This window comes from Ornithorhynchus anatinus, chromosome 11, assembly GCF_004115215.2.
Source record: "Ornithorhynchus anatinus isolate Pmale09 chromosome 11, mOrnAna1.pri.v4, whole genome shotgun sequence".
NCBI classification, from domain to species: Eukaryota; Metazoa; Chordata; class Mammalia; order Monotremata; family Ornithorhynchidae; genus Ornithorhynchus; species Ornithorhynchus anatinus.
Genome location: NC_041738.1, coordinates 228,313 through 252,193, shown reverse-complemented (window position 1 = coordinate 252,193; position 23,881 = coordinate 228,313). Strand labels below are relative to the sequence as shown.

The 23,881-nt window shown below is 52.4% G+C and overlaps 1 protein-coding gene across 4 annotated transcripts in view; it reads left to right on the top strand.

The window, feature by feature from the left end:
* Positions 1 to 23,881, top strand: part of CFAP44 (cilia and flagella associated protein 44) — a 51,045-nt gene that overhangs the window by 7,692 nt on the left and 19,472 nt on the right. For all 4 annotated transcript variants that reach the window (XM_029075174.2, XM_029075173.2, XM_029075172.2 and 1 more), the window contains 15 exons: positions 1,744 to 1,858; positions 2,330 to 2,494; positions 3,185 to 3,340; positions 4,703 to 4,750; positions 5,117 to 5,216; positions 6,076 to 6,170; positions 7,399 to 7,608; positions 9,163 to 9,273; positions 16,126 to 16,278; positions 16,535 to 16,777; positions 18,414 to 18,547; positions 19,071 to 19,341; positions 20,062 to 20,117; positions 20,445 to 20,607; positions 21,194 to 21,324. In XM_029075174.2, the coding sequence (XP_028931007.1) occupies positions 1,744 to 1,858; positions 2,330 to 2,494; positions 3,185 to 3,340; positions 4,703 to 4,750; positions 5,117 to 5,216; positions 6,076 to 6,170; positions 7,399 to 7,608; positions 9,163 to 9,273; positions 16,126 to 16,278; positions 16,535 to 16,777; positions 18,414 to 18,547; positions 19,071 to 19,341; positions 20,062 to 20,117; positions 20,445 to 20,607; positions 21,194 to 21,324 (2,151 nt within the window). The remainder of the gene's footprint in view (positions 1 to 1,743; positions 1,859 to 2,329; positions 2,495 to 3,184; positions 3,341 to 4,702; positions 4,751 to 5,116; positions 5,217 to 6,075; positions 6,171 to 7,398; positions 7,609 to 9,162; positions 9,274 to 16,125; positions 16,279 to 16,534; positions 16,778 to 18,413; positions 18,548 to 19,070; positions 19,342 to 20,061; positions 20,118 to 20,444; positions 20,608 to 21,193; positions 21,325 to 23,881) is intronic.

Genomic DNA, 23,881 nt, shown 5'->3' with positions numbered 1-23,881 from the left:
AGTAAAGCGACTTGCCCAAGGTCCCACAGCAGGCAAAGAATAAAGCCAAAGTTAGAATCATCCTCTGATTCCCGGGTGGGCTCTACCCAACCAAACCTACCCAAACTCAGTGGTCCAACTGGGCCAGTGTTCTGACTGGGACTGTGGTAACGAAGGACGTTTGTAAGAAGAGTGTAATGCTTGACGTCCGTTGTCATTTCCAGGATCTGGGGTTTGAAACTTGCTTCTTTAATAGCCCATCATATTTGTAAGGTTTTATCCTCATTCATTCATTCATTCATTCATTCATTCAATCGTATTTATTGAGCACTTACTGTGTGCAGAGCACTGTACTAAGCACTTGGAATGTACAGTTCGGCAACAGATAGAGATAATCCCTGCCCAACAACGGGCTCACAGTCTAAACGGGGGCGACAGACAACAAAACGAAACAAGTAGTCAGACATCAATACCATCAAGATAAATAGAAGCATAGATATATACACACATCATTAATAAAATAGAGTGATAAATAATATATACAAATATGCCCAAGTGCTGTGGGGAGGGGGAAGGGGGAAGAGCAGAGGGAGAGAGTAGGGGAAATGGGGAGAAGAGGAGGGGCAGAGGGAAAGAGAGGGCTCAGTCTGGGAAGGCCTCCTGGAGGAGGTGAGCTCTCAGGAGGGCTCTGAAGAGGGGAAGAGAGTTAGTTTGGCGGATGTGAGGATGGAGGGCATTCCAGGTCAGTGGTAGGATGTGGGCCAGGGGTCGACGGCAGGACAGGTGCAAACGAGGGACCGGGAGGAGGTTAGCGGCAGAGGAGCAGAGTGTATGGGGTGGGCTATAGAAGGAGAGAAGAGAGGTGAGGTAGGAGGGGGCCAGGTGATGTAGAGCTTTGAAGCCAAGAGTGAGGAGTTTTTGTTTCATGAGAAGGTTGATAGGCAACCACTGAAGGTTTTTGAGGAGGTTTTTCCTCCTAATCAGACCTTGGCCCCATATACTTTTTTTAAAAAAATTAAGTTAAATCTGGAAAAAAAAGTGATCAGAAAGTAAGTTTTACTGCCACAATGGATTTGTCCATTTATAAATCCATCTTAATTCTGCCCAGTAGATTTATTTACATGTAACACATTTCTGGGAAGAATCATCAATATGATCAATATATATAGGAACATATATGGTAGTTTTCGTCATTTTAAATGAGTCATAAATCTTTATTTGTATCTTCCTCATAAGGCTGTAAACTCCTTGAGGGCAGGGATCATATCTACCAATTGTTTTGTACTCTCCCATGCTGCTAATGCAGTGCTCTATACACACATATCCTATTACTTAAACATCCACTCACCTACATATTCTATTCACTTTCCTCCTTCATGTCTGGAAATTGTTTTGGTGTCTATCTCCCCAGCTAGATTGTGAGGTCCTTGAGGGCAGGGATCATGTCTACTAAGTCGACTGTGCTCTCCCAAGTACTCAGTACAGGGCTCTGCACACTGTAGGATGTAGGCTTCTCGAGGGCAGGGATAGTAACTGCTGACTGCAGTGCCCTCTCCCCAGGGATCCGGACAGATTCAGCACCCTGCAGGGCCTCAAATGATACTGTAACTCCATTGTATTGTATTCTCCCAAGCGCTTACTACTGTTCTTAGCACAAAATAAACCCTCAATAAATCCCATTGATTGACTGATTGATTGATTATTAATGGATTGCTCTCCAGCTGTGGGCAAGTACACTATGCTAAGTTTCCCTTCTACACATAGGTTCTGGGAGATGGCTCTGACGTTCACTGGCCTTAAACTCCAGGGGTCACTGGGCCGATTTGGCAAAACAGCAGTGACCGACATAGCGGGGTACATTGAACTGCCTGATGGGAAGGTATGTCCTGCGCTCTTCCCTGCCCTCTCTGCCCTCCTGCCCCCTCCCATGCCTTCTGGGCCTCCAGAGAATGGTTGTGGTGTAACCTAGAAAAGGCCTCAGTCTGCTTCTTGACCAAGCAAGCACCCCAGCTTCTCTCGGAGCGTAAACTTCCTGTCTCTCTCCCTCTCTGCTCCTCTCCTCCTCTCTACTCTCCCGCTCTGCTCTTCTCTTCCCCTCTCCTCTCCTCTCTTGTCTCCTCTTCTCCATTTCTCTTTGCTCCTGTCCACTTCTCTCTGCTCCTCTCCTCTCTGCTTCTCTCTGCTCCTCTCCCCTCTCCCCTCCTCTCTCCTCTCTCCTCTCTCCTCTACTCCCATCCCCTGCCCTGCCCTCTCCACTGTTCTCTGCTATACTCCACGCCACTCGGCCCCTCACTGCCCCAACATCTCTCGGGAATGATGACTGCCTTTTTCCCCTTGTCGGGACGATCAGGTCCTATCTGGTTCTGAATGGGGCAACATGCTGCTGTGGGAGGGCGGCCTCATCAAAGTGGAGTTCTGCCGGAGTGGACGGAAGCCCTGCCACACCAGCCCCGTGAACCAGATCGTGATGGACGATGGCGAGGTGGTCACTGTTGGAGCCGATGGCTACATCAGGGTGAGCCGCTGGGACTAACTGTGAACCAAGCTCAGGGCCAGCTCAGGGTCAAGCTCTGGGACATGTGGTCTTGGTGCCCCTTTCTGGATGGCAGGGAAAGGGTTTGAAGGAGCTAAGCATGAGACCAGGAGCTGGTTTTGCAACTGGTTTCAGAACCTCCCTGGCCTGCCCCCAGGCCCTCCAAGAGTTTGAACCCTTCCTGTAACTTCTTCAGGCACAAGACCAGGAAAGGAGCTGGCCAGGGGGAGCTTCAGAGAGGAGTGGCAGGCCTGCTCCCTTCATCTGGACTCTCTTTAGCTCAGTGGGGGACACGAGCCTTTGGAATCACTAGGTGGCTGGGCACTAGGTGGCCAGGGCTGGTAACAGCCCTGAGGACAACCCAGGAGTCCTGGGCCACTGGTCTGCTGCTGCAGGAAATCCATGGGAACCCTCTTGGCTTGGGCTCAGAATCACCAGGATGTGTACTTACAGCACCTGGCTTGAAAATGTCCAAGGAAGGCAAATGGGGCTTCCTCACTTAGGAGCATCCACAGTGTTCACCAGTACTGTTCGTGTTGCATTCTCAGTGGCTCACAGAAGGGGAAGGACATTGGTGGAGAAGTTGGCTCTTACCCCTGTTGTACCCTGTGGCATGGGCCTGGAACAACTGATCTCTCTCTCCCTCTCTCTCTCCCTCCTGATTCCACGGAGATATGGGATTTTGAGACCATCGACACGGCCGATATAGCAGATGACTCTGGCCTGCTAGAGATAGAGCCCATCAATGAGCTCCTGGTGGCCAAGAATGTCAACCTGTCCTCCATGGTAAAAATCGATGATTCCAGCAACTCCATTTGGTATGCGCAGGTATGATTCCCTATGCGGCAGCGGTGGTAGTGTGTTGGGCTATGGTCTGCTGGCCTCGGACCTCTCCCTCCACTATGGAGAAGCCTCTGAACATGGCGGCTTGGGGTTAAAGATGGGCAGCAGCTCTTCATGCTGCCACCACATTGCATCGGTCCAAATGCAACAATTGGTCCAACAAACCCACCCCGTAGGCTGATTGGATTTTACTAATGTCATAAACTTGGTTTTATCCTCTACTCTTCTCTCTCATTCAGTCCACATATTCAATCTGTCACAAAATCCTGTCAGTTCTACCTCCACAACATCGCTCAAATCTGCCCTTTCCTCTCCATCCAAACTGCTACCATGCTGATCCAAACATTTATTCTATCCTGCCTCGACTACTGCATCAGCCTCCTTTCAGACCTCTCCCTGCCTCCAAGGTCTCCCCCTTCAATCCTTACTTCACTCTACTGCCAGGATAATTTTTCTAAAACACCCTTCAGTCCACATTTCTCCACTCCTTAAGAATCTCCAGTGGTGTGCATGCACCTCTTCATCAAACTGAAGCTCCTCACCATTAGCTTTAAAGCAATGAATCATCTTGCACGATCCCCCCAACCCCAACATTACCTCACTGATTTCCTACTGCAACCCAGCCTGCACACCCCAATCTCTAATGCCAACCTACTCATTGTAACCACCTCAACTATGCTGCCACTGAACCCTTGACCACGCTCTCTCTCTGACCTGGAACTCCCTCACCCCTCATACACAACAGACCACCACTCTCCTCATCTTAAAAGCCTTATTAAAATCCCATCTCTTTCAAGACGCCTTCCCCGACTAAGCCATCATTTCCCATATTCCCTCTCCCGTTGTCCTTGCATTTAGATCTGTCCTCTTTAAGCACTTGATATTCACCCTACCCTCAGCCCCCCCAGCACTTAAGTACATACCTGTCATTTATTTTAATGTCTGTCTCCCCTTCTAGATTGTAAGTAGCTTGTGGGCAGGGATCATGTCTACCAACTCTGTCGAACTGAACTCTCCCAAGCACTTATTACAGAGCTCTACACACCATAAGCACTCAATAAATACCACTGATTGACTGATTGGAGTCTTTCCACAGTAGAACATCGAGCTCTGAACCACCACATCTCCTGTGGCTTTGAAGAAAGAGCCCAGAATAGTGCTCAGCCAGACCCTGACCTAAGTCGGTTGGTTTTTAACCCCAGAAGCCTGCAGGTTGATCCTTGAATGATGTTGTAGAGAGAAACCACCACTTTAGTCTATACTCTGGATCATCTGCAACAATTGCTGAAAGGAGCTGGATAACTACTGAAGAAAAACATTTTCCAATCTTGGCCTTTCTCCCTCTAGGATGTCCAAGGTGCCATATGGAAACTTGACCTTAGTTTTTCCAACATTGTAAGTTGCCTCCTTTTCTTTCTCTTACAATTCCTGGGACTGCGGTTAGAGAGATTTCCACTCTCTGGCCTTCCCTGCCCTGATTTTTCACAGTGAGAACACCTCAACCACTCTGGCTAGCAATTCTTAGTAGGTCTGGGTGACCTAGAGAAGTTGTAGATGCCCAAGATGAAACAGGAGATGTTGGTTGGGTGCCAGGGAGCCCTCCCTTCTGCCTTGCACTTGGGCTACTCACAGAGGGGTAGCAGTCTTTGTAACTGAAGATCTTGAGGGAATGGGTTATCATCCCCCTGCCTGGAAGTGGGGGGCTGGACCATTTGACCTCTCTGGGTGACTGGCTGAACCTTTCTTTTTGTCATTTTGTAGACCCAGGACCCAGAGTGCCTGTTTTCCTTCCACTCTGGCCCAATTGAAGGCCTGGCTGTCTCTCCACTCACCTACCTCATGGCCACCACTTCCCGGGACTGTACGTATGACTTGTCTCCTTGACCAGCGAGTGAGTGGAGATAGTGGCCGACCACCTCACGCTGTTTACTGAGAGCCGGTCAGCACAGGGTCCGGCCTCCCAGCCACCCCCACTTGACCAGGGACACTTTCAACCTAAAATGTTCCAGGGTCAGATATGGTACAGTCCACAGCAACTCTAGGCCCAGACTGTAAACAAGAGCAAGGGTCTTGGGGTGGGGTCTTGGAGGTGTGTTCTGCAGCCCCAAGGGTCCTTGAGCAGGTTTGCCTTCTGCGCCACCCCTGCTTTGTTGGAGGCCATCTCCCCCTCACTGTCCATGGCCAGTCTGCTGGGGAGGGGAGCTTTTAGGGTCCCATGGGTGGGTCCAGGCCTGGCCCAGGCTCTGGAGAACCTCTAGGGCCCAGCTTGGCTGAAGCCCAGGCCACTGGCCCGGGACAGTCCATGGGCAGGAAATTCAGGGCATTGAGGATGCAAACTGTAGTAATTCTTCCCAGGCAAGCAAGAGCGGGGTGGACTCTGGATGGCTCCAGGGCGGGAGATATTTGTGGTGTCCGTGCCTCCTACTTTTCCTCTTGGCCTCTGGGCCTGCCCCCTCCTGGTTATTTTGCTGTTGAATCTACTGGCCCCAAGGATGAGCAGGGCAAGAGAATGGAGGGCGGCTTAATCCCTCCCCATTCCCACCTCCCACTGCCGGCACTGGGAAAGCTGGGGAGGGGCAGCTCCTTCTCGAGGTTCTGAGGCCTGTGGATGTGTTGGCTCTCCCCTGTTAGCCCCAGGTGGCTCTTGCTAATCAGGGTCCAGCAGCAACAGCCACCCGGCTCTGGATTTCCTCCAACTGTGGGGGTCTGTCCTTCCACAGGTTCTGTGAGAATCTTTGACTTTGCCAGCAGGTGCCTTTTGACCCAGATGAGATTCAGACAGGGAGGCACATCCGTGATCTGGGCACCGCGTGTGGTGAGTTTCCTCCACCAAAAAAGACCTCTGTTCTTGGGCGATTGCCTGCTGTGGCAAGGGAGCGCTCATTTCCCCACAGCTTGGGCTGCCAACGAGGGAGGGAAAGGGAGACTCCAGACCTGAGGTGGGTTTTCAGGAGGAATGGGCATCTGGGGGCACTGGTCGGGCTGGACAAGGCCGGGGTTTTAGAGTTGGTCTGCCCCAAGCCGGATGTGTACCCACCCCAGAGGAAGTGAGATGTCCCTGCCACACTCCCACATGTTTGAGGTGAAGGGGCACCGGCCCCAGTGCCTGTGGCACTGCTGGAGGGTTAAGGGACTGCCTCAGGGGCCCCGGGTGGGGTGGGATCTTCTGCAGCCCCTGCAGGACTGACCGCAGAACTAGAGGACCTCCAGCCAGCTAAGGATGCCGGCAAGCTCTGAAGCCAGGAGCCCTCATGCTATGTTGACCTGCTCTCCTTTGACAGCCACATTTTGGGCTAAGTCTGTGGGGGCAGGTCCGGGAGGGTGGCAGTGACCCACCAGCACTACCCACCGAGATGACCACAAGGTCGTAGCCTGGAGTGCAGCCAGGAGACATGATCATTGCCATACAAGGGGGTGGCCATTCACAGTATGGCCCCGAGGTCTTGGCCTGCCTCTGCAAGCCTCCTGTCTGGAAAGTCCCTCTGAAATCTCATCTCCCTACAACGCCTTCCCCACATCACCCTGTATCTCTCCCGCACAGCTGTTGTCCTGCCTGAACACTTGGGGCTCACACTCAGGTCCACATCTTTACACTTGTGCTTCCCCTCTCTGGAATTTCTTTTAGTGGCTGTGTCTCCTACTGGACCATAAGCTGCTGGAGGTCAGGGACCGAGTCCACCTACCCTGTTGCACTCTCTCAAGCATGTAGAACAGTGCTTTATACCCACTAGGCTGTCAGTTTCTTGAGGGCAGGGATCGTGTTTACTACCTTTATTGTCCTCTCTCCAGTGCTCAGTAAAGAACTCTGCACACAGTAGACTGAAAACTCCTTCAGGGCAGAGATCATGTCTTCTAACTCTATTGGATTCTTCCAAGGACAAAGTACAGTGCCTTGCACACAGCAGGCACTCAATAAATCCTATTTCTTGATTGATTGCTTTACCCAGAGGTTACAGTCTGTCAAGGTTGGTCTGATGGGGCTGTGGCTTGTCCCCTGCAACTGCTGTTCATGGCTTCCCTCTGGTTGTTTTCTCCTTCACCAGGTGAATCCCAAGGGAGGGATCATCGTGGTGGGGTTTGAGGACGGGGTTGTCCGCATCATGGAGCTGTTTGACCCAAAGGGGCTCGCTGTCTTTGCGGGGCGGGGCAAAGTTGGGGAAGCAGAAATGCGACTGATGCAGGCCTTCAAGCCCCACACCGCTCCAGTCACGGCTCTGGCCTACCAGAGGAACGGAGAGATCCTTGCCACTGGGGTAAGTGGTGGGGCTGCTTCCTGCTGAAATTTTGGCATCACCAATGATGCCCTGCTTAGGCACCAGCTCTGTGGGAACAATGGACTCCAGACTACACCCCCTCCGCCCAGCCCTCTATCTGGACCAGAGCTCTTCCCAAAGCCTAAGGCCTGAGGAAGCTCAGAATGATGGCTTCCTGGCTTCTTAACATTTTGGAGCCAGTTCCCTCCCAGCTCCCACCCTTTCTAAGACCACAGCCTCCTTCCTTTTCCCATCCCATCCCTGCACTTGCAATGAAGACTTTTGTTACCCTCACTGGCTGCCTTGTTTGAGCTCATGCTGTTATGGACTGTTTATCCAGCAATGTCTTTCCCCTTGAGTTCTTTCTGGGGATGCTGGCTAATGCTTTTGTGTAGGGTATCTAGAAATGGTGTTTGTGTTTTCCTTTTGCATTTTCCCGTAGCTTAGGAAAGTTTTTTTGAGCTGAATGCCTTATTCTCCCACCTGAACTGTCTGTCCTTTCACATTTTCCCATTCCAGCAGAAGCCATTGCCATCATCCTCTCTCTACCGGAAGCTCCCAACCTTGGTGTCAACTTGGACTCCCCTCTGTCCTTGACCACCCCCACACTCAGTCAGAGCCCTGCCAGCTGGTTCTGCCTCCCTCTAATCATTCGGGCACAAGTTTCTTCCCTCCCCACCCCACCACCTCCAACTCTGCAACTGCTTCCTGGGGTCCAGCCCTTATCACCTTTTGGCCAGAGTAGTATTGGGGCCTCCCTGATTACTGACTTCCCCCCAGACTGCTGCCTCTTTTGGGTGAGGGTCCCTGACATTTTTCTAAAATGCCTGCTGGAAAGCCTGCCCTCTGGCACCTGGTTTGATCCCTTTCCCTTTGTTGACTGCCTGTCACCCTCTGTCTGCTCTCGCCTCCTGCCACCCTTCAGTTCTTGCTCTTCACTCCTACCAGTCCCCTTGATCACTTGCTGCTCTATGACTCTTTATTCTCACCTTTCCCCTTGCTCGGAAGCCTTCCCCACCATGTCACTCTAGTCCGAGGCAACTTCCTCCTCTGCCAAAAGCCCCCCTCCTCCAGGAGGCATTCTCCAACCAAGTTTCCAGCACTGTGGCCTTGTCTTGGCCCTCAGACCCTCAGGCCTCTGGCATCCCAAGTGGAGTATTAGTTATCTACTGAGCTAGTTGCATGAGCTTAATGGGTATTCTACTCACGTACTTTTGAAGTCTGGCTAGTTGCCCACTTGTGGGCACTTGTCCTCCCTAGTACAGTGCAAGCTCTCTGAAGGCAGGGGTCACATGTATATGTTTCCCCACCCTCAGCACGGTGCTTGTGCACAACAGTGCTTGGCAAATGCTGGCATTCCCAGTGCTACAAGGTCATGATTTCTCCTGGGGTAAATGAAAAGCTGTCATTGATGGGGCTTCTGGGGTGAAGTGGGATTGAGGGGAAGCTGGTGAACCACCGTATTTGCCCATCTGGCAATGGACATGGCTTCAGCGGGGTTTCCTCTGCTGTCCTTGGTAACAGCTGAATTCTTGATGGTTCCTCCTTTCCCAGAGTAAAGACCAAACCATCTTCTTCTTTGTCGTGGAGGAGAGATACGAACCAATTGGGTACATTGGTGTTCCTGGACCAGTTCAGCAGTTACAGTGGACTCCACCATCCCATGTAAGAATGTCGATAGAAGTCACCATTCCGGTCCCAGGAGAGTCTGGGAGGCTTAGGGGCTGGAGTCAGGACTAAATGGTCCAGGGCCTCTGGACCCCAACTTCCCCCAACTCTGGGCCTCAGGGATTCTGCCTTACCTCCGGGAGATGTGATCAGACAAACCAGACAGTATTTTTAATGACATCTTCGTTAAAAAAAAAAACCTTGGGTCAGGGAGTCAATTAATCAATCAATAGTATTTATTGAGTGCTTACTGTGTGCAGAGTACTATACCAAGTGATTGGGAGAACACAGTATAACAGAATTGGTAGATAGTTACCCTGCCCTCATAACGAGCTTACAGTCTAGAAGAGGAGATAGACATTAAAATAAATTACAGATATGGACATAAGTGCCAAAGGGCAGAGCGTGAGGTGAATATCAAGTGCTTAGAGGGTACAAATCCAAGTGCAACAGACGGGAGAGGTTGTAAGGGAAAAGAGGGCTTAGCTGGGAAAGGAATCTTGGAGGAGATGTGATTTTTTAAATAAGGCTTTGAAAGTGAGTAGAGTGGTGGTCTGTCGTACACGAAGGGTGAGGGAGTTCCGGACCAGAGACAGGATGTGGGCGAGGGGTTGGTGGTGAGACAAATGAGAATGAGGTTCAGTGAATAGGTCGGTGTTAGAGGAGCAGCATAGCCTAGTGGAAAGAACACGGACCTGGTTTCTAATCCTCGCTCTGACAGTTGCTTGTCCTGTAACCTTGGGCAAGTCACTCAACTTCTCTGTGCCTCAGTTACCTCGTGTATAAAACTGGGACTAAATCCTCCCTCTGAGTTGGACTGGGAGCCCCATGTGGAACAGGAACTATGTCCAACATAATAAACTTCTATCTACCCCAGTGCTTAGAACAATGCCTGACACATAGTAAGCCCTTCATAAATTCTACTAAAAAAAAGAGGAGTGAATTGAGCATGCTGGATTGTAGTAGGAAATCAGGGAGCTGAGGTAGGATAGGGTGAGCTAATTGAGTGTTTTAAAGCCAAGGATGAGCAGTTTCTGTTTGATGTGGAAGAGGATGGGCAAGCACTGAAGGTTCTTGAGGAGTGGGAAAACATGGGCTGAAGGTTTTTTTTAGAAAAGTGATCCGGGCAACATAGTACGGACTGGAGTGGGGAGAGACTGGAAGCAGGGAGGTCAGCAAGGAGGCTGAGACAGTAGTCAAGGAAGGATAGGATAAGTACTTGAATTGTAGTAGTAGCAGTTTGGATGGAGAGGAAAGGGTGGATTTTAGTGGTGTGGTGAATGTAGAACTTGCAGGATTTGGGGACAGATTGAATTTGCGGGATGAATGAGAGAGGTGAGTTAAGGTCAGTGGTAAGGTTATGGGCTTTTTTAAAATGGTATCCGTTAAGTGCTTACTATGTGTCCAGCACTGTTCTCAGCTCTGGGGTAAATAATAGTTTATCAGACTGGATATGGTCCCTATCCCGCATGGAGCACACTATCAAGTTCAAGGGAAAACAGATCATGTATCCCCATTTTGCACTTGAGGAAACTGAGGCACAGAGAAGTTAAGTGATTTGCCCAAGGTCACACAGCAGGCAAGTGTCAGATCTGGGATTAGAGCCCAGGTCCTCTGGTTTCCAGACCTGTGTTTTATCCCCTAGGCCATACTGCTTGTGAGACAAGAAGGGTGGTAGTGCTTCTACTTTCGTTTATTACTGTTTATTGTTGTCAGTGCTGCCACCCACCTCTCTGGCCTCGCCATGTCCCTCCTCCCCCCCTCCCCCCTCCCGCCCCTTCCTATCCTCCCCTTCCCCTTCCCCTTCCCCTCTCTCGCTCAGCTCTTTCCCGCTCTCTCCTCTGTCTCCTCCCCCCCTCCTCTCTCCCGCCCTAGAACCCCACTTTACCAGCGCTACCCCTCTTCCCCCTCCCCCTACTCTTCCCCCACCTAACCCCCTCTTCACCCCCTCCCCCCTTCTCTCTTCCCCACCCATGCCCCATCCCAGTCCTCTTGTCCCACCGCCACCCCTCATCCCCCTCTCCTCGTCCAGGGCCCCGCCACCTCCTTCCCATCCAAACCCTCCCCTCCCCCCGCCCTTCCCCCCTCCTCCCCTTGCACCCACAGCTACTTTCAAGTGTGGCCTCTGGAACCCCCGCTCTGTTACAGGCAAGCTACCTTTCATCCATGACCTTTTCCTCTCCCGCTCTCTCCTCCTCCTCGCCCTTTCGGAAACGTGGCTCTCTCCCGAAGACACGGTCTCCGCCGCCGCTCTCTCCAGCGGAGGCCTCTCCTTCTCCCACTCCCCCAGACTCACCGGTAAGGGAGGAGGCGTCGGCTTCCTCCTCTCGCCCCGATGCCGCTTCCGCACTATCCCTCCTCCCCCCTCCCTCTCCTTCCCCTCCTTCGAAGCCCATATCATTCGCCTCTACCACCCACTCCAGTTACTTGTCGCCGTCATCTACCGCCCTCCCGGTCCCACCTCCGACTTCTTCAACCACCTTGACCCCTTTCTCACCTTCCTTCTCTCCTTCTCTCTGCCCACTCTGATCCTTGGAGACTTCAACATCCATACGGATGTACCCGACGACTCCTCTGCCGCCCGCCTGCTATCCCTCCTCGACTCTGCCGACCTCCTCCTCCACCATACCGCGCCCACTCACCGACTCGGTCACACCCTCGATCTTGTCATCTCCTACCGCTGCACTATCTCCTCACTCACCAACTCTGAAATCCCTCTCTCGGACCATAACCTTCTCACCTGCCTCATCTCTCACACTCCCTCCCCCTGCAAATCTTCGCTACTGCCCCACAGAGACCTCCGCTCTCTCGATCCCATCCGTCTTTCCAATAGCATCTCGCCTCACCTTGCCGCCCTGTCCTCTCTTCCCACTCTCGACGATCGGGTCTCCGCTCTCAACTCCACCCTCTCTACTCATCTCGACTCTCTCGCCCCCCTTTCCCTCCGCCGCTCTCGCGCCACTAACCCACAGCCCTGGATCACCTCCTCCGTCCGCCTCCTACGCTCCTATGCTCGAGCTGCTGAGCGCTGCTGGCGAAAGTCCAAGCACCAAGCCGACCTCACACACTTCAAATTTATCCTTTCCTGCCTTAACTCTGCCCTCTCCTCCGCCAGGCAAAGCTTCTTCTCCTCCCTCATCGACACCCATGCCCGTCACCCCCGCCGATTGTTCCGGACCTTTAACTCTCTCCTTAGGCCCCCTGTTCCTCCTCCTCCCCCATCTCTCACCCCTAATGATCTGGCCACCTATTTCCTCACGAAAATCAACACGATCAGGTCTGAGCTCCCCAAAGTCACCCCTCTGCCTCTCCCCTCCCCCCCAACAACCCCCTCCCCTACTTTCCCATCCTTCCCTGCAGTATCCTCAGAGGAGATCTCCTCCCTCCTCGCAAGTGCCACCCCCTCCACCTGCGCCTCGGACCCCATTCCCTCTCACCTTCTTAAAACCATCGCCCCTGCCCTCCTCCCTTCCTTAACTTCTATTTTTAACCACTCAATCTCCAAGGGCTCCTTCCCCTCTGCCTTCAAACACGCCCACGTCTCCCCCATCCTAAAAAAACCCGCTCTTGACCCCACTTCCCCCTCCAGTTATCGTCCTATCTCCCTACTACCCTTCCTTTCCAAAATCTTAGAACGAGTCGTCTACAATCGATGCCTAGAATTCCTTAACTCCCATTCTCTCCTAGACCCCCTCCAATCTGGCTTCCGTCCCCTCCACTCTACCGAGACTGCTCTCTCTAAGGTCACCCATGACCTCCTTCTTGCCAAATCCAATGGCTCCTACTCCATTCTGATCCTCCTTGACCTCTCTGCTGCCTTTGACACTGTCGACCATCCCCTCCTCCTCCATACCTTATCTCACCTTGGCTTCACGGACTCTGTCCTCTCCTGGTTCTCCTCTTACCTCTCTGGCCGATCATTCTCGGTCTCCTACGCTGGAGCCTCCTCCCCCTCCCATCCTTTAACTGTTGGAGTTCCTCAAGGGTCAGTTCTTGGCCCTCTTCTGTTCTCCATTTACACTCACTCCCTCGGTGAACTCATCCGCTCTCACGGCTTTGACTACCATCTCTACGCAGATGACACGCAGATCTACATCTCCGCCCCTGTCCTCTCCCCCTCCCTTCAGGCTCGCATCTCCTCCTGCCTCCGGGACGTCTCCACCTGGATGTCGGCCCGCCACCTTAAACTCAACATGAGCAAGACTGAGCTCCTCATCTTCCCTCCCAAGCCCGGTCCGCTCCCAGACTTCTCCATCACCGTGGATGGCACGACCATCCTTCCCATCCCGCAGGCCCGCAATCTCGGTGTCATCCTTGACTCGTCCCTCTCGTTCACCCCACACATCCTATCCGTTACCAAGACCTGCCGGTTTCACCTCTACAATATCGCCAAGATCCGCCCTTTCCTCTCCACCCAAACGGCTACCTTACTATTACGGGGTTCTCGTTATATCCCGGCTAGACTACTGTGTCAGCCTTCTCTCTGACCTCCCTTCCTCCTCTCTCGCCCCGCTCCGGTCTATTCTTCACTCCGCTGCCCGGCTCATCTTCCTGCAGAAACGATCTGGGCATGTCACTCCCCTTCTTAAACAACTCCAGTGGTTGCCTATCGACCTCCGCTCCAAACAAAAACTCCTCACTCTAGGCTTCGAGGCTCTCCATCACCTTGCCCCTTCCTACCTCTCCTCCCTTCTCTCTTTCTACCGCCCACCCCGCACGCTCCGCTCCTCTGCCGCCCACCTCCTCGCCGTCCCTCGGTCTCGTCTCGCCTATCCCACCGTCGACCCCTGGGTCACGTCCTCCCGCGGTCCTGTAACGCCCTCCCTCCTCACCTCCGCCAAACTGATTCTCTTTCCCTCTTCAAAACCTTACTTAAAAATCACCTCCTCCAAGAGGCCTTCCCAGACTGAGCTCCTCTTCCCCCTCTACTCCCTCTGCCATCCCCCCTTTACCTCTCCGCAGCTAAAGCCTCATTTTCCCCTTTTCCCTCTGCTCCTCCACCTCTCCCTTCCCATCCCCACAGCACTGTACCCGTCCGCTCAACTGTATATATTTTCGTTACCCTATTTATTTTGTTAATGAATTGTACATCGCCTTGATTCTATTTAGTTGCCATTGTTTTTACGAGATGTTCTTCCCCTTGACGCTGTTTAGTGCCATTGTTCTTGTCTGTCCGTCTCCCCCGATTAGACTGTAAGCCCGTCAAACGGCAGGGACTGTCTCTATCTGTTGCCGACTTGTTCATCCCAAGCGCTTAGTACAGTGCTCTGCACATAGTAAGCGCTCAATAAATACTATTGAATGAATGAATGAATGAATTCTACAGTGATGAGAAAGTCATGGGAGTACAAGGTTAGGGTGGGAAGATGAAGAGTTCTCCCTTGGACATATTAAGTTTGAGGTGTTGGTGGGACATCCAGGTAGAGATGTCCTGAAGTTAAGAGGAAATGTGAGACTGCAGAGAAGGAGAGAGATCAGGGCTGGAGATGTAGATTTTGGGAATCACCAGCGTAGAGATGGTAGTTGAGGCAATGGAAGCAAATGAGTTCTCCAAGGAAGCAGGTGTAGATGGAGAATAGAAGGGAACTCAGAACCGAGCACAGTCAGAGGGTGGGAGGCAGAGGAGGAGCCCATGAAGGAGACTGAGAATGAATGGCCAGAGAGTCAGGAGAAGAATCAGGTTAGGACAGTGTCACTGAAGCCAAGGGAACTAATGTTGGTTCCAAGATATTTCCCCAATTGTATGAGAATCATCTGATTGCAATGGACAGAGGAGTGTTTACCTAGGACTCTTTGTGTGTGTGTGTGTGTGTGTGTGTGTGTGTCTGTCTGTCTGTCTAAGAATTCTCTAAACAAGAACACTGCCTTTCCCAGTCTTCCTCAGTACGGTCTGTGAGGAAGAGAACTATCGAAGTCAGGTGGCCAAGGCACCAGTCCTATCTCTGCCAGGGGCTCATAGTAGGACATTGGACAGTTCGTCCTTTGTATTTGGTTTTTCCACCTGTGAATGGGGGCTTGGCATGCATTCTGGCTAGAGGGCAGGGATGTTTGAAGAGAAGCTCAAAGCTCATCACCTTATTGGAGGGAGGGTGCTGGCCAGGGGCTGAGTCCATTGCTGAGACCGCATATCTCTGGGCTGGACCAAACTGGCCTGGCTGAGGCCACCTGGGACTCCTGTGTGGGCCTAGTTGGGCGGGCAGGGAGAGCTTGCCCCCAACCCAGCACCAGTGGCCTAGGCCTTTGGGGAGTCTGACCGGAGAGGGATGGGGGAACATCAGTGGGTCTGCCTTCCTGGGATTCTGCCACCAGCCCCGCCATCCCTCTCTTGTTTTCTAGGTGGGTCCTCGCCGGCCTCCTCCAAAAGCAGTCAGGGGATTGGCAGAGAAGGGACCTTGGGGGGATGCTGTGCCCCAAGCAGGTTGAGCCCGAGCCCGAGGGGGCTTCTCTGGGCCTTCAGTCTGACAACAGAGTAGGCTGGAGGCAATGGCCACCACCCTGGTCACGCCCAGGGTGGGTGGGGTTGGACCAACCCTGGCCTCCTCAAAAGATGAGCCTTTGCCTTTAGCTCGCTTTGTTGGGGAGGGGCCCGGACTCTGCCCCCTTGGAAGGTCTCCACGCTGGGGGCACTTCTGAGCCCAGAGGAGTTTCCCGTGGATCCAGGTTACCAAGCCGGTCAAGGAGTCAGAGGCCAACTTCCCTTGAAGCTGCCACCCAACCCGTGAGGGCCAGTCACCCCAGTTTCCAGAGCCTTTGGAAAGTTGAATGAAGCTTGACGATCAGAAATGGAAGTGGGCCTGGTGCCGCTGCCCCCTCCCACCCACCCAGCACTTGGGATTTGCTTTCTTCCAGGGAGACAGCAAGCTGATGGTTCTCTGTGAGAATGGCTACGTGCTGCAGGTAGCTGCGCCAGCCCTCCAGGAAGGGAATAACTTGTCCAGCTATGAGATCAAAGGCTTGCCTTCCCAATGCTTCCACTTTCTGAGCATCAAATCTAGAATCCTGGTAGGGATTTTTTTCCATCCAGGTGGCTGGAATTGGGAGGGCTGGAGGTGGGGTAAGGGGTGGAGGGCCTGTCACACTTCAAAATGTTGTAAGTCTCTGATGTTGGCAAGAAGAGGTTTGAATGGTGCCGCCTCGCGCTCTGCCTGGCATTTCTGTGGGCGCCTAGCATGAGGCTGTGCCTTGGGTGGGTTTTCGAAGGTTATTTCCATGAGTAAATGAATGAATCAAAACCTTGCATTGTTTTTTTCCAACAAAGAGGGACGAGGAGATCGAACGTAGAGAGAAGCGGAGGCAGGAGAAAGAAAAGGAGAAGGAAGCAAGGAGAAAGCTTCAGGAAGAGCAGATGGAGGACCTGGGTGGGGAGATGGCAGAGAAGGGGGAGGCGAAGGAAGAGGAGGAGGAGAAGGAGGAGCCACTGCCTGAAATCTACATCCCCAAAGAGCCCAGTCCGATGTTGTGTGGATTTTACTCTTCTCCAGGGAGGTTTTGGCTGTCTCTGGTAGGTTGTGAATGGGATGGCGGCCACGAGGTATGGGGAGGTCTGGACCACTGGGTTTGGGCTCCATGCCCTGGGTTGCTTTCTGTCAGCCAGCAAGAGTGACCATCCTGACTCTTCCCCAGTTGCTGTCCTCGTCCATCTGACTCCTGTCTGAGCCCTTTGCTTCCCTGGTTTTGCTGCCTGGTTCTTCCCAAACTCTCCTCTTCCAAACTGCCTTCCTTGTCCTCCCTCCTTACCCAACTCTGAATCACCCACTCCGAGACCTCCCTCTGAAACTTCTCCCTGAGACCTCCCTCTGTCCCCTCCTTTCAAGCCTTCTGAGCCCCTCTGCCATGTCAGCCCTCTGATGATGATGATGATGGTATTTTTTAAGCTGCTCTTACTATGTGCCAAGCAATGTTCTAAGCGCTAGGTTTATCGGGTTGTCCCACATGAGGCTCACAGTCTTAATCCCCATCTTACAGATGAGGTAACTGAGGCACAGAGAAGTTAAGTGACTTGCCCAAAGTTACACAGCAGATAAGTGGCAGAGCTGAGATTCAAACCCATGACCTCTGACTCCTAAGCCCGTACTCTTTCCACTAAGCCATGCTGCTTCTCTGGTCCCCCATCCTTTCCCTCTTCTGATCTCCTCTCTGAGCCCTCCCTCTGTGCCCCTCGTAAGTGCACCTCTCCCTCCACCTGCACACATCATGCCCTCCTTCCATTTTTGTGTGCCAGCATCATGGAGTACAGTCCTCGAAGCTGTGGGCAGGGCCAATGAATGTGTGCCAGGACCCCATTTTTGCCCCCTTGTTCAATCCGATGTTTCTTCTTTTTCCTTTCCTTTTTTAGTTGTCTGGACTCTAGCATCTGACTGGAAGTTCCTCTTCCCTATTCCTTGGGCTTCCCTCCCCCACTGAGCAGGGCCGGCTGCCCGGCTGACCATCCCGAGCCTAAAGGAGGGTCCTGCTGGGAAGGCAGCTAGAGCTAGTACAGGGTCTTCCTGCAGGAGGCATTTATAGCTCCCACTGGATCTTCTTGCAGGAGGGCCAGTTGGCATCTTCTCTGTGCTGCCAGGCTGCTCCTCAGCTGCAGGTCCCAGACCAGGGGGAGGCTGGGTCTCCACTCCTCCCTTCCGTGTTTGCATTCCATGCCTGGTGATAATGATAACTAATTTTGTAGCATTGATTGAGCACTAAGGTACCCAGCTTTGTGCTAGGGATTGGGCTTGGTGCAGAAAAAACAGATCAAACGCAGTCCCTGCCCCCCATGGGCGCCTCAACCTAGAAAGGAGGAAGAGTGGGGATTTCATTCCCATTTTAAAGATGAGAAAACTGAAGCCCAGAGAGGTTCAGTGACCCACCCAAGGTCACTCCACAGGCTAGTGGCAGAGATGGGGCTCAAACCTGGATCTTGTGACTCCCAGGCCCATGCTCTTTCCACACTAATGATGTGTTGCCCCTTTTGGGTTTGAGGTCATAGCTGAGGTAAAATCTCTGGAACATCTTGCTGATTGTACAGATCGGGGCAAGAAGAGATTACAGAAAGGCAGAAGTGTTCCTGTAGCTGGCCGGCAGTAAACACGCCCGTTCTGGGACCCTCCAGCCGGGATACTGGTCTTCTTCCCCTACCCGTTTCTACTTCTCTTTCCCAGGGGGGCTATGATTCCGGCTTCCTCTACCACTGTGAATTCCCTCCACTGGATGCCACCCCTCAGCAGCACGAGCCTTTCTCCTTCCTGCCTGTCGAGAACACTGATGACAATCCAATCCGGGTTATCTCATTCAGGTGAAGTGGAGTTTTGCAGTGAGCTTCCTTATCGTTAGTTCCCCTTCCTGTCCCTTACCAGTACAGCCAGTTTGGGATGGCCCTGCCCACAGAGGGGAGGAAGAGGAGGAGGTGGAGAAGGAGGAGGAAAAGAAGGAAGGCCACAGAACTGGTGCCATCTGCAGCAATCCCCACCCTCAATTTCATGGTTATTTCCCAAATGCCCAGCTCTCCGCCCCCAGACTGTTAACCAATGCCTCTAATGTTTCACCATGGCCAGATTCCCATCTTGCTTTTGCCCTCCCAGTACAGCTAAGGTCAGATCAAGGAAGTGGTTGAATGTGGCCCGACCTGAATAATGAGATCCTGGATGATTGAGAGAGGGCTGCCAGGGTCCCAGTTAGCCCCAGCTTGGTCCTACTTCTCCTGGGTGTTCTCCCCGCTGTCCTCCTAATGGCAGGGGCCCCTCGCCGGGCCCTGGATGGAAACGGGGTCTGCATCCCACCCGCCATGCAGCAGCAGTGACGTCTCCCTTCTCTTGCAGCACGAGTGGCCTGCTGATGTTCTGCGGGATGGAGGACGGGGCCGTGCGGATCTTCCCCCTGCAGGACAAGAGCGCCACACTTAGCTCGCTCGGTGCCTCCTGGACCCTGACCGTTCACGACAACGACCATGGCCAGGTCCAGAATGTCTTCCCAAGCTACGACGACCGCTTCTTGGTGACCGGTGGGGCAGACAGCAATATCTTTGTCTTCACTGTCCTGTCTGATGTCGATATCGAGAAAGAGATGAGAGCCAAAGTGCCATCGCCCAGGGTAGGGGAGCCCCGGCCTCCACTGCCCCAGCGCCTCTGTGTCCCCAGGGGGGAGGGAACTGGCTGGGGGCTCTGGAGAAACTCCAACCTGGGCACAAAGTGGTCTCTCTATCTGGCACCAGCACAGCCTTCCTGGGCAGCTGGGGTCCGGTTGCTCCTGCCACCCTCCTCCTCCGGATTTTGGGACATGACCTGATCCAGTCCCAGAGCTCAGGGACAGAGCCTCTGCCAGTTTCCTAGCGGGGAGGAGTCTGTGGTGCCTGCTGCGGGGCCCATTGCTCTGAATACCTCCCTTGTCTCCCAAGCTGAGCATCTGAAAGTGAGGCTCTGCTAGGTTCCCCCTCGGGAGTCCAGGTCCTCCTTGAACTGTGCCTAGAAGAAAACGTTCCCTGTAGTGGGGAACGAAGCCATGGGTGCATTCCCCAGCCAGTGGCTGCCAGCACTGGGGCTTCCCCCCAGCAACAGTCGCAGGACTCCCCTTCCTGCCTGCTTGGAGGTGGGCCAGGGGGCTGGACCCATCTTTCTGACATGTAAACGGCATCTTGGCACCCTTAGGGCCTGTTGAGCCAGAGCCTGTGGGAGGCAGGAGCTGGCTGCCCCGATTTGGAATGTGGACTCTGGCAAGAGTCGGGGGGACTGGAGCAGCCTTGGAAGTTTTCAGAGCAAGCAACCTTGGGGCAATTCTGGTCACATGTGCAGAGCTGTGTTTTTCCCTTCCCAGAAAGGTCTTGAAGGTGAGAAAGTAGCGGAAGACATCGAAGACCCTGATGCCTACAGGTACCGCTCATGGGATGGCTGGTGGCTGTCCCTGTCACTGATCCCCCAATGACCATCCGGGCTTGGGAGCCTCTGGCACCCATTCCCAATGCCGGTGAGGATGACTGAGCCTGCAATTCCCAGAGCATTTCCCTGCCATTACCTCACCATTTGGTGGATGAGGATGCCGAGAGACAGGAATGCTGCTCGCTAACTATCTGATGGTGGTCAGCAGCAGAGCTGGGGCTAAAGCCCAGGTCTAGACAACCCCAGCCCCAGCCTTCCCAGGTGGCTCCCAAGTCCTGGGTCCTCTGACTGCGTCCCCTTCCTTTTCTGCCCATCTGTTAGCATCGAGGGAGCCAGGCGCAAGAAGGAGCATGACCAGTTGATGAAGGAGGTGGAAGAAATCAAGGCCAGGAAGAGGGAAGAGCTGAAGACACTGCAGGTGGAGTTCCAGGAGCTGCTGAAGCAGAATGCGACATTGCCAGAACACATGCAGCTCCACCGGGCGGTGAGTACCACCACTCACCCACCCTCCAATAGTCTGGCTGGCCAGGCTGGGGTGCCCAGGCACTCCCTTGAGAAACAGCCAGACCCTATCCCTATAAGGATGTGGGAAGGACTTCTGAAGCTTTCTGACTGCAGATTAGACCCCTTCGAGACTACCCTCATAGTCCAACCCCATGTGCAGTGATTCCATCCACTCTGCAGCCCCATGATCCCTCCAGTCGCTGGCTGAAGTTGAGCGTCCACTGCTCTTAGTTCCCGTCCATCCTGCACCACCAGTCCAGTTGGATGTTGGCCCACAAAAGTTCTCAGACCCCTCTCCTGCCCCCACTATCCTAAAATGCTGGAAGCCTGAGCTGATTGCAAGGTCCTTGAGTAAGGATCACATCCCCTGCCTCAACTGTACTCCTGACCGCTCAGTGTAGTACTGTACACCCCGTTGGCATTCAGCACATAGTACTGATTGTTTCTGGGGGTATTCCAATAATGGACCCGGGGACTTGGCCTCCATTTGGGGAAGCTTGGAGTTCCCGGGCCTCCGGAGCCAAAGAGAACCATGAGTTCACCTGCCAGAGCCTCCCTCCGTGCAGGAGTTTGAGCTGGACTCCAGGATCCGCGAAGAGATTGACCGGCAGACCGCTGAGAATGTTCGGTTGGTGGAGAAGGAGTTGGCCTGGGAACAAGAAAAGCACCAGATTGGGCTGAAGAAGCTACAGCAAAGGTATCGATTAATGGTATTTCTTGAGTGCTGACTGTGTGCAGAACACTGTACTAAGCACTAGGGAGAGTTCAGTACTGTGGAGTAGGTAGACACAATCCCTGCCTTCTAGGAACTTACAATCTAGAGGAGGGAGACAGATATTAAAATGAAGCAGAGAGGAGATTGATGTAAGTGGGCTGAAGTTGTCTGTAGTTTTTAAATTGGGGGTTCAGTGGGCTCTGCTCTTATTTGTTTCCCCATGCAGAGGCCCGTGATTGTTAAGGACAGGGAGGACCTAACCACTGTACCACTCTCTCTGGGCAAATGGCTCACAATTGCTGGGTTCTAATTCCAAAATAAATAGAATGAATGAAAGAAGAGTGGACATTTTAATCAATCACATATATTGAATGCTTACTTTGTTCAGAGTTTAGTATAACAGAATTGATAGATGTGTTCCCTGCCCACAAGGAACTAATGAGTTGAGACAGACATTAAAATAATTATGGATATGGATATAAGTGCTGAGGGACTGAGGGTGGGGTGAATAAGCGCTTAGGACAGTGCTCTGCACACAGTAAGTGCTCAATAAATACAATTGAATGAATGAATGAATAACGGGTACAAATCAAAGTGAAAGGCCGATACAGAAAGGAGAGGGAATAGGGGAAATGAGAGCTTAGTTGAGGCAGGCCTTTTGGAGGAAATGTAGTTTTAATAAGACTTTGAAGGTGGGGAGAGTGATTGTCTGTAGGATATGAAAAGGGAGGGACTTCCAGGCCAGAGGGAGGCTGCAGGGCAAGGGATTGGCAGAAAGATGGACGAGATAGAGGTACAGGGAGTAGGTTAGCATTAGAGTAACAAATTGTGTGGTCTGGGTTGTAGAAGGGTATCAGTGAGGTAAGATAGGAAGGTTGAGATGATTGAGTGCTTTAAAGCCTGTGGTAACGAGTTTCTTTTTGATTCAGAGGTGGATGGTTAGCCACCAGAGCTTTTTGAGGAGTGCAGCAACATGGAATGAATGTTGGGTTTTTGTGGGTTTTTTTCAAGAAATGATATAGGCAGCAGAGTGAAATATGAACTTCTATGGCGAGAGACAGGAGGCAGGGAGGTCAGCAAGGAAGCTGATCCAGTAGTCAAGATGGAATAAAATACGAGGTTGGATTAATACGGTAACAGTTTGGATGTAGAGGAAAGGACATATTTTAGCGATGTTGTGAAGGTAGAACTGACAGGATTTGGTGTCATTGAATATGTGCATTGAATGAAAGAGATGAGCCAAAGACTTTGTATGCCAAGGTTATGGGCTCGTTAGATGGGGACGATGGTGGTGCTGCCTCCTGTGATGGGATATCATGCAGAAGACAGGGCTTGGGTGGAAAGATAAGGAGTTCTGTTATGGACATGCTAAATTTGAGGTGCTGGTGGGACAACCAAGTAGAGATGTCTTGAGGGCAGGAGGAAATACTAGACTACAGAGAATCAATCAATCAGTGGTATTTGTTGAGTGCTTACTTTGTGAGGAGCACCATACTAGGTGCTTAGGAGAGTACAATGCAACAGGGTTAGTAGAAACATTCCCTGCCCTTATTGTAAAAGGGAGAGACATTAGGGCTGGAGAAGTAGATTTGGAAATTATCCTCATAGAGATGGTAGTTGAAGCCATGGGAGTGAATGATTTCTTCAAGGGAGTGGAGTACTCGTCAAGACAGGAAAAAGACTCTTTAAATGAGTGGTCACACCAAACTCTGAAAGAAGTCTGATTCCAAAGGTTTGGCCACACCAGATTACCCTCTCAACGAGAACAGTTAACAGTAAGGAAGGGCAGGGGGTATGGCAGGAATTGGGAGGGCCTTCTGGAGGAGGTGGGGATTTCAGAGGGGGCAGATCTGTGGTCTGGAAGATGTTTAAGGGGGAAGGAGTTCCCAGCAGGAGGAAGAGTGTGAAGCAGGGGTCAGACGTGCAAGAGTTGATAAGGAGAGCTTGGGAGGAGTAGAGAGAGCAAACAGGTGAAATGAGAGAAGAGACTGGAGAGGTAACAAAGACGAGTTGCTGTTGGGTTCCTTGAACCTGCTTTCCCTGACCTGCCTGCCTCCTTCCCTTCTGTTTGTCCAGTTTCCTAGATCCAAGGGTCCCCATTGTCTGCTTGCTGAATGATGAGGTGCTTTAGTTTCCATGACTAGGGCAGCAGTTGCCTTAAAGAACAGAGCCAGGTACCTTTTTATCTTGCAAGACTGAGCCTTTCTGCCCGCCTTTCTCAGTCTCCAGGATAAAGGTGACAGTCCTGGTCCTGGCTCTCAGGGCAAGAGCAGACAGAGCTAGTCTTCCTGAGAGCTTAAAATGATTTTCCACACTTCTGAGCATTGTAACAACAGGCAACAAACCCTAGTCAAATAGTGGGGAACCAGGACAGGGTGAGGGGGGAGCTCTGGTGGGAACAGTGATCAGCAGGAGTGGGCAGAAGGGGATGGGGGTGGGGGGGCAATTTAGGGGTTGGGTAAAGGGAGCCAACCAGCAGGGTCTCTGGGCCAGCATCAACTTGAGACCCGGAAGGCGGCTATCTGTCCCTTCTGTTCTG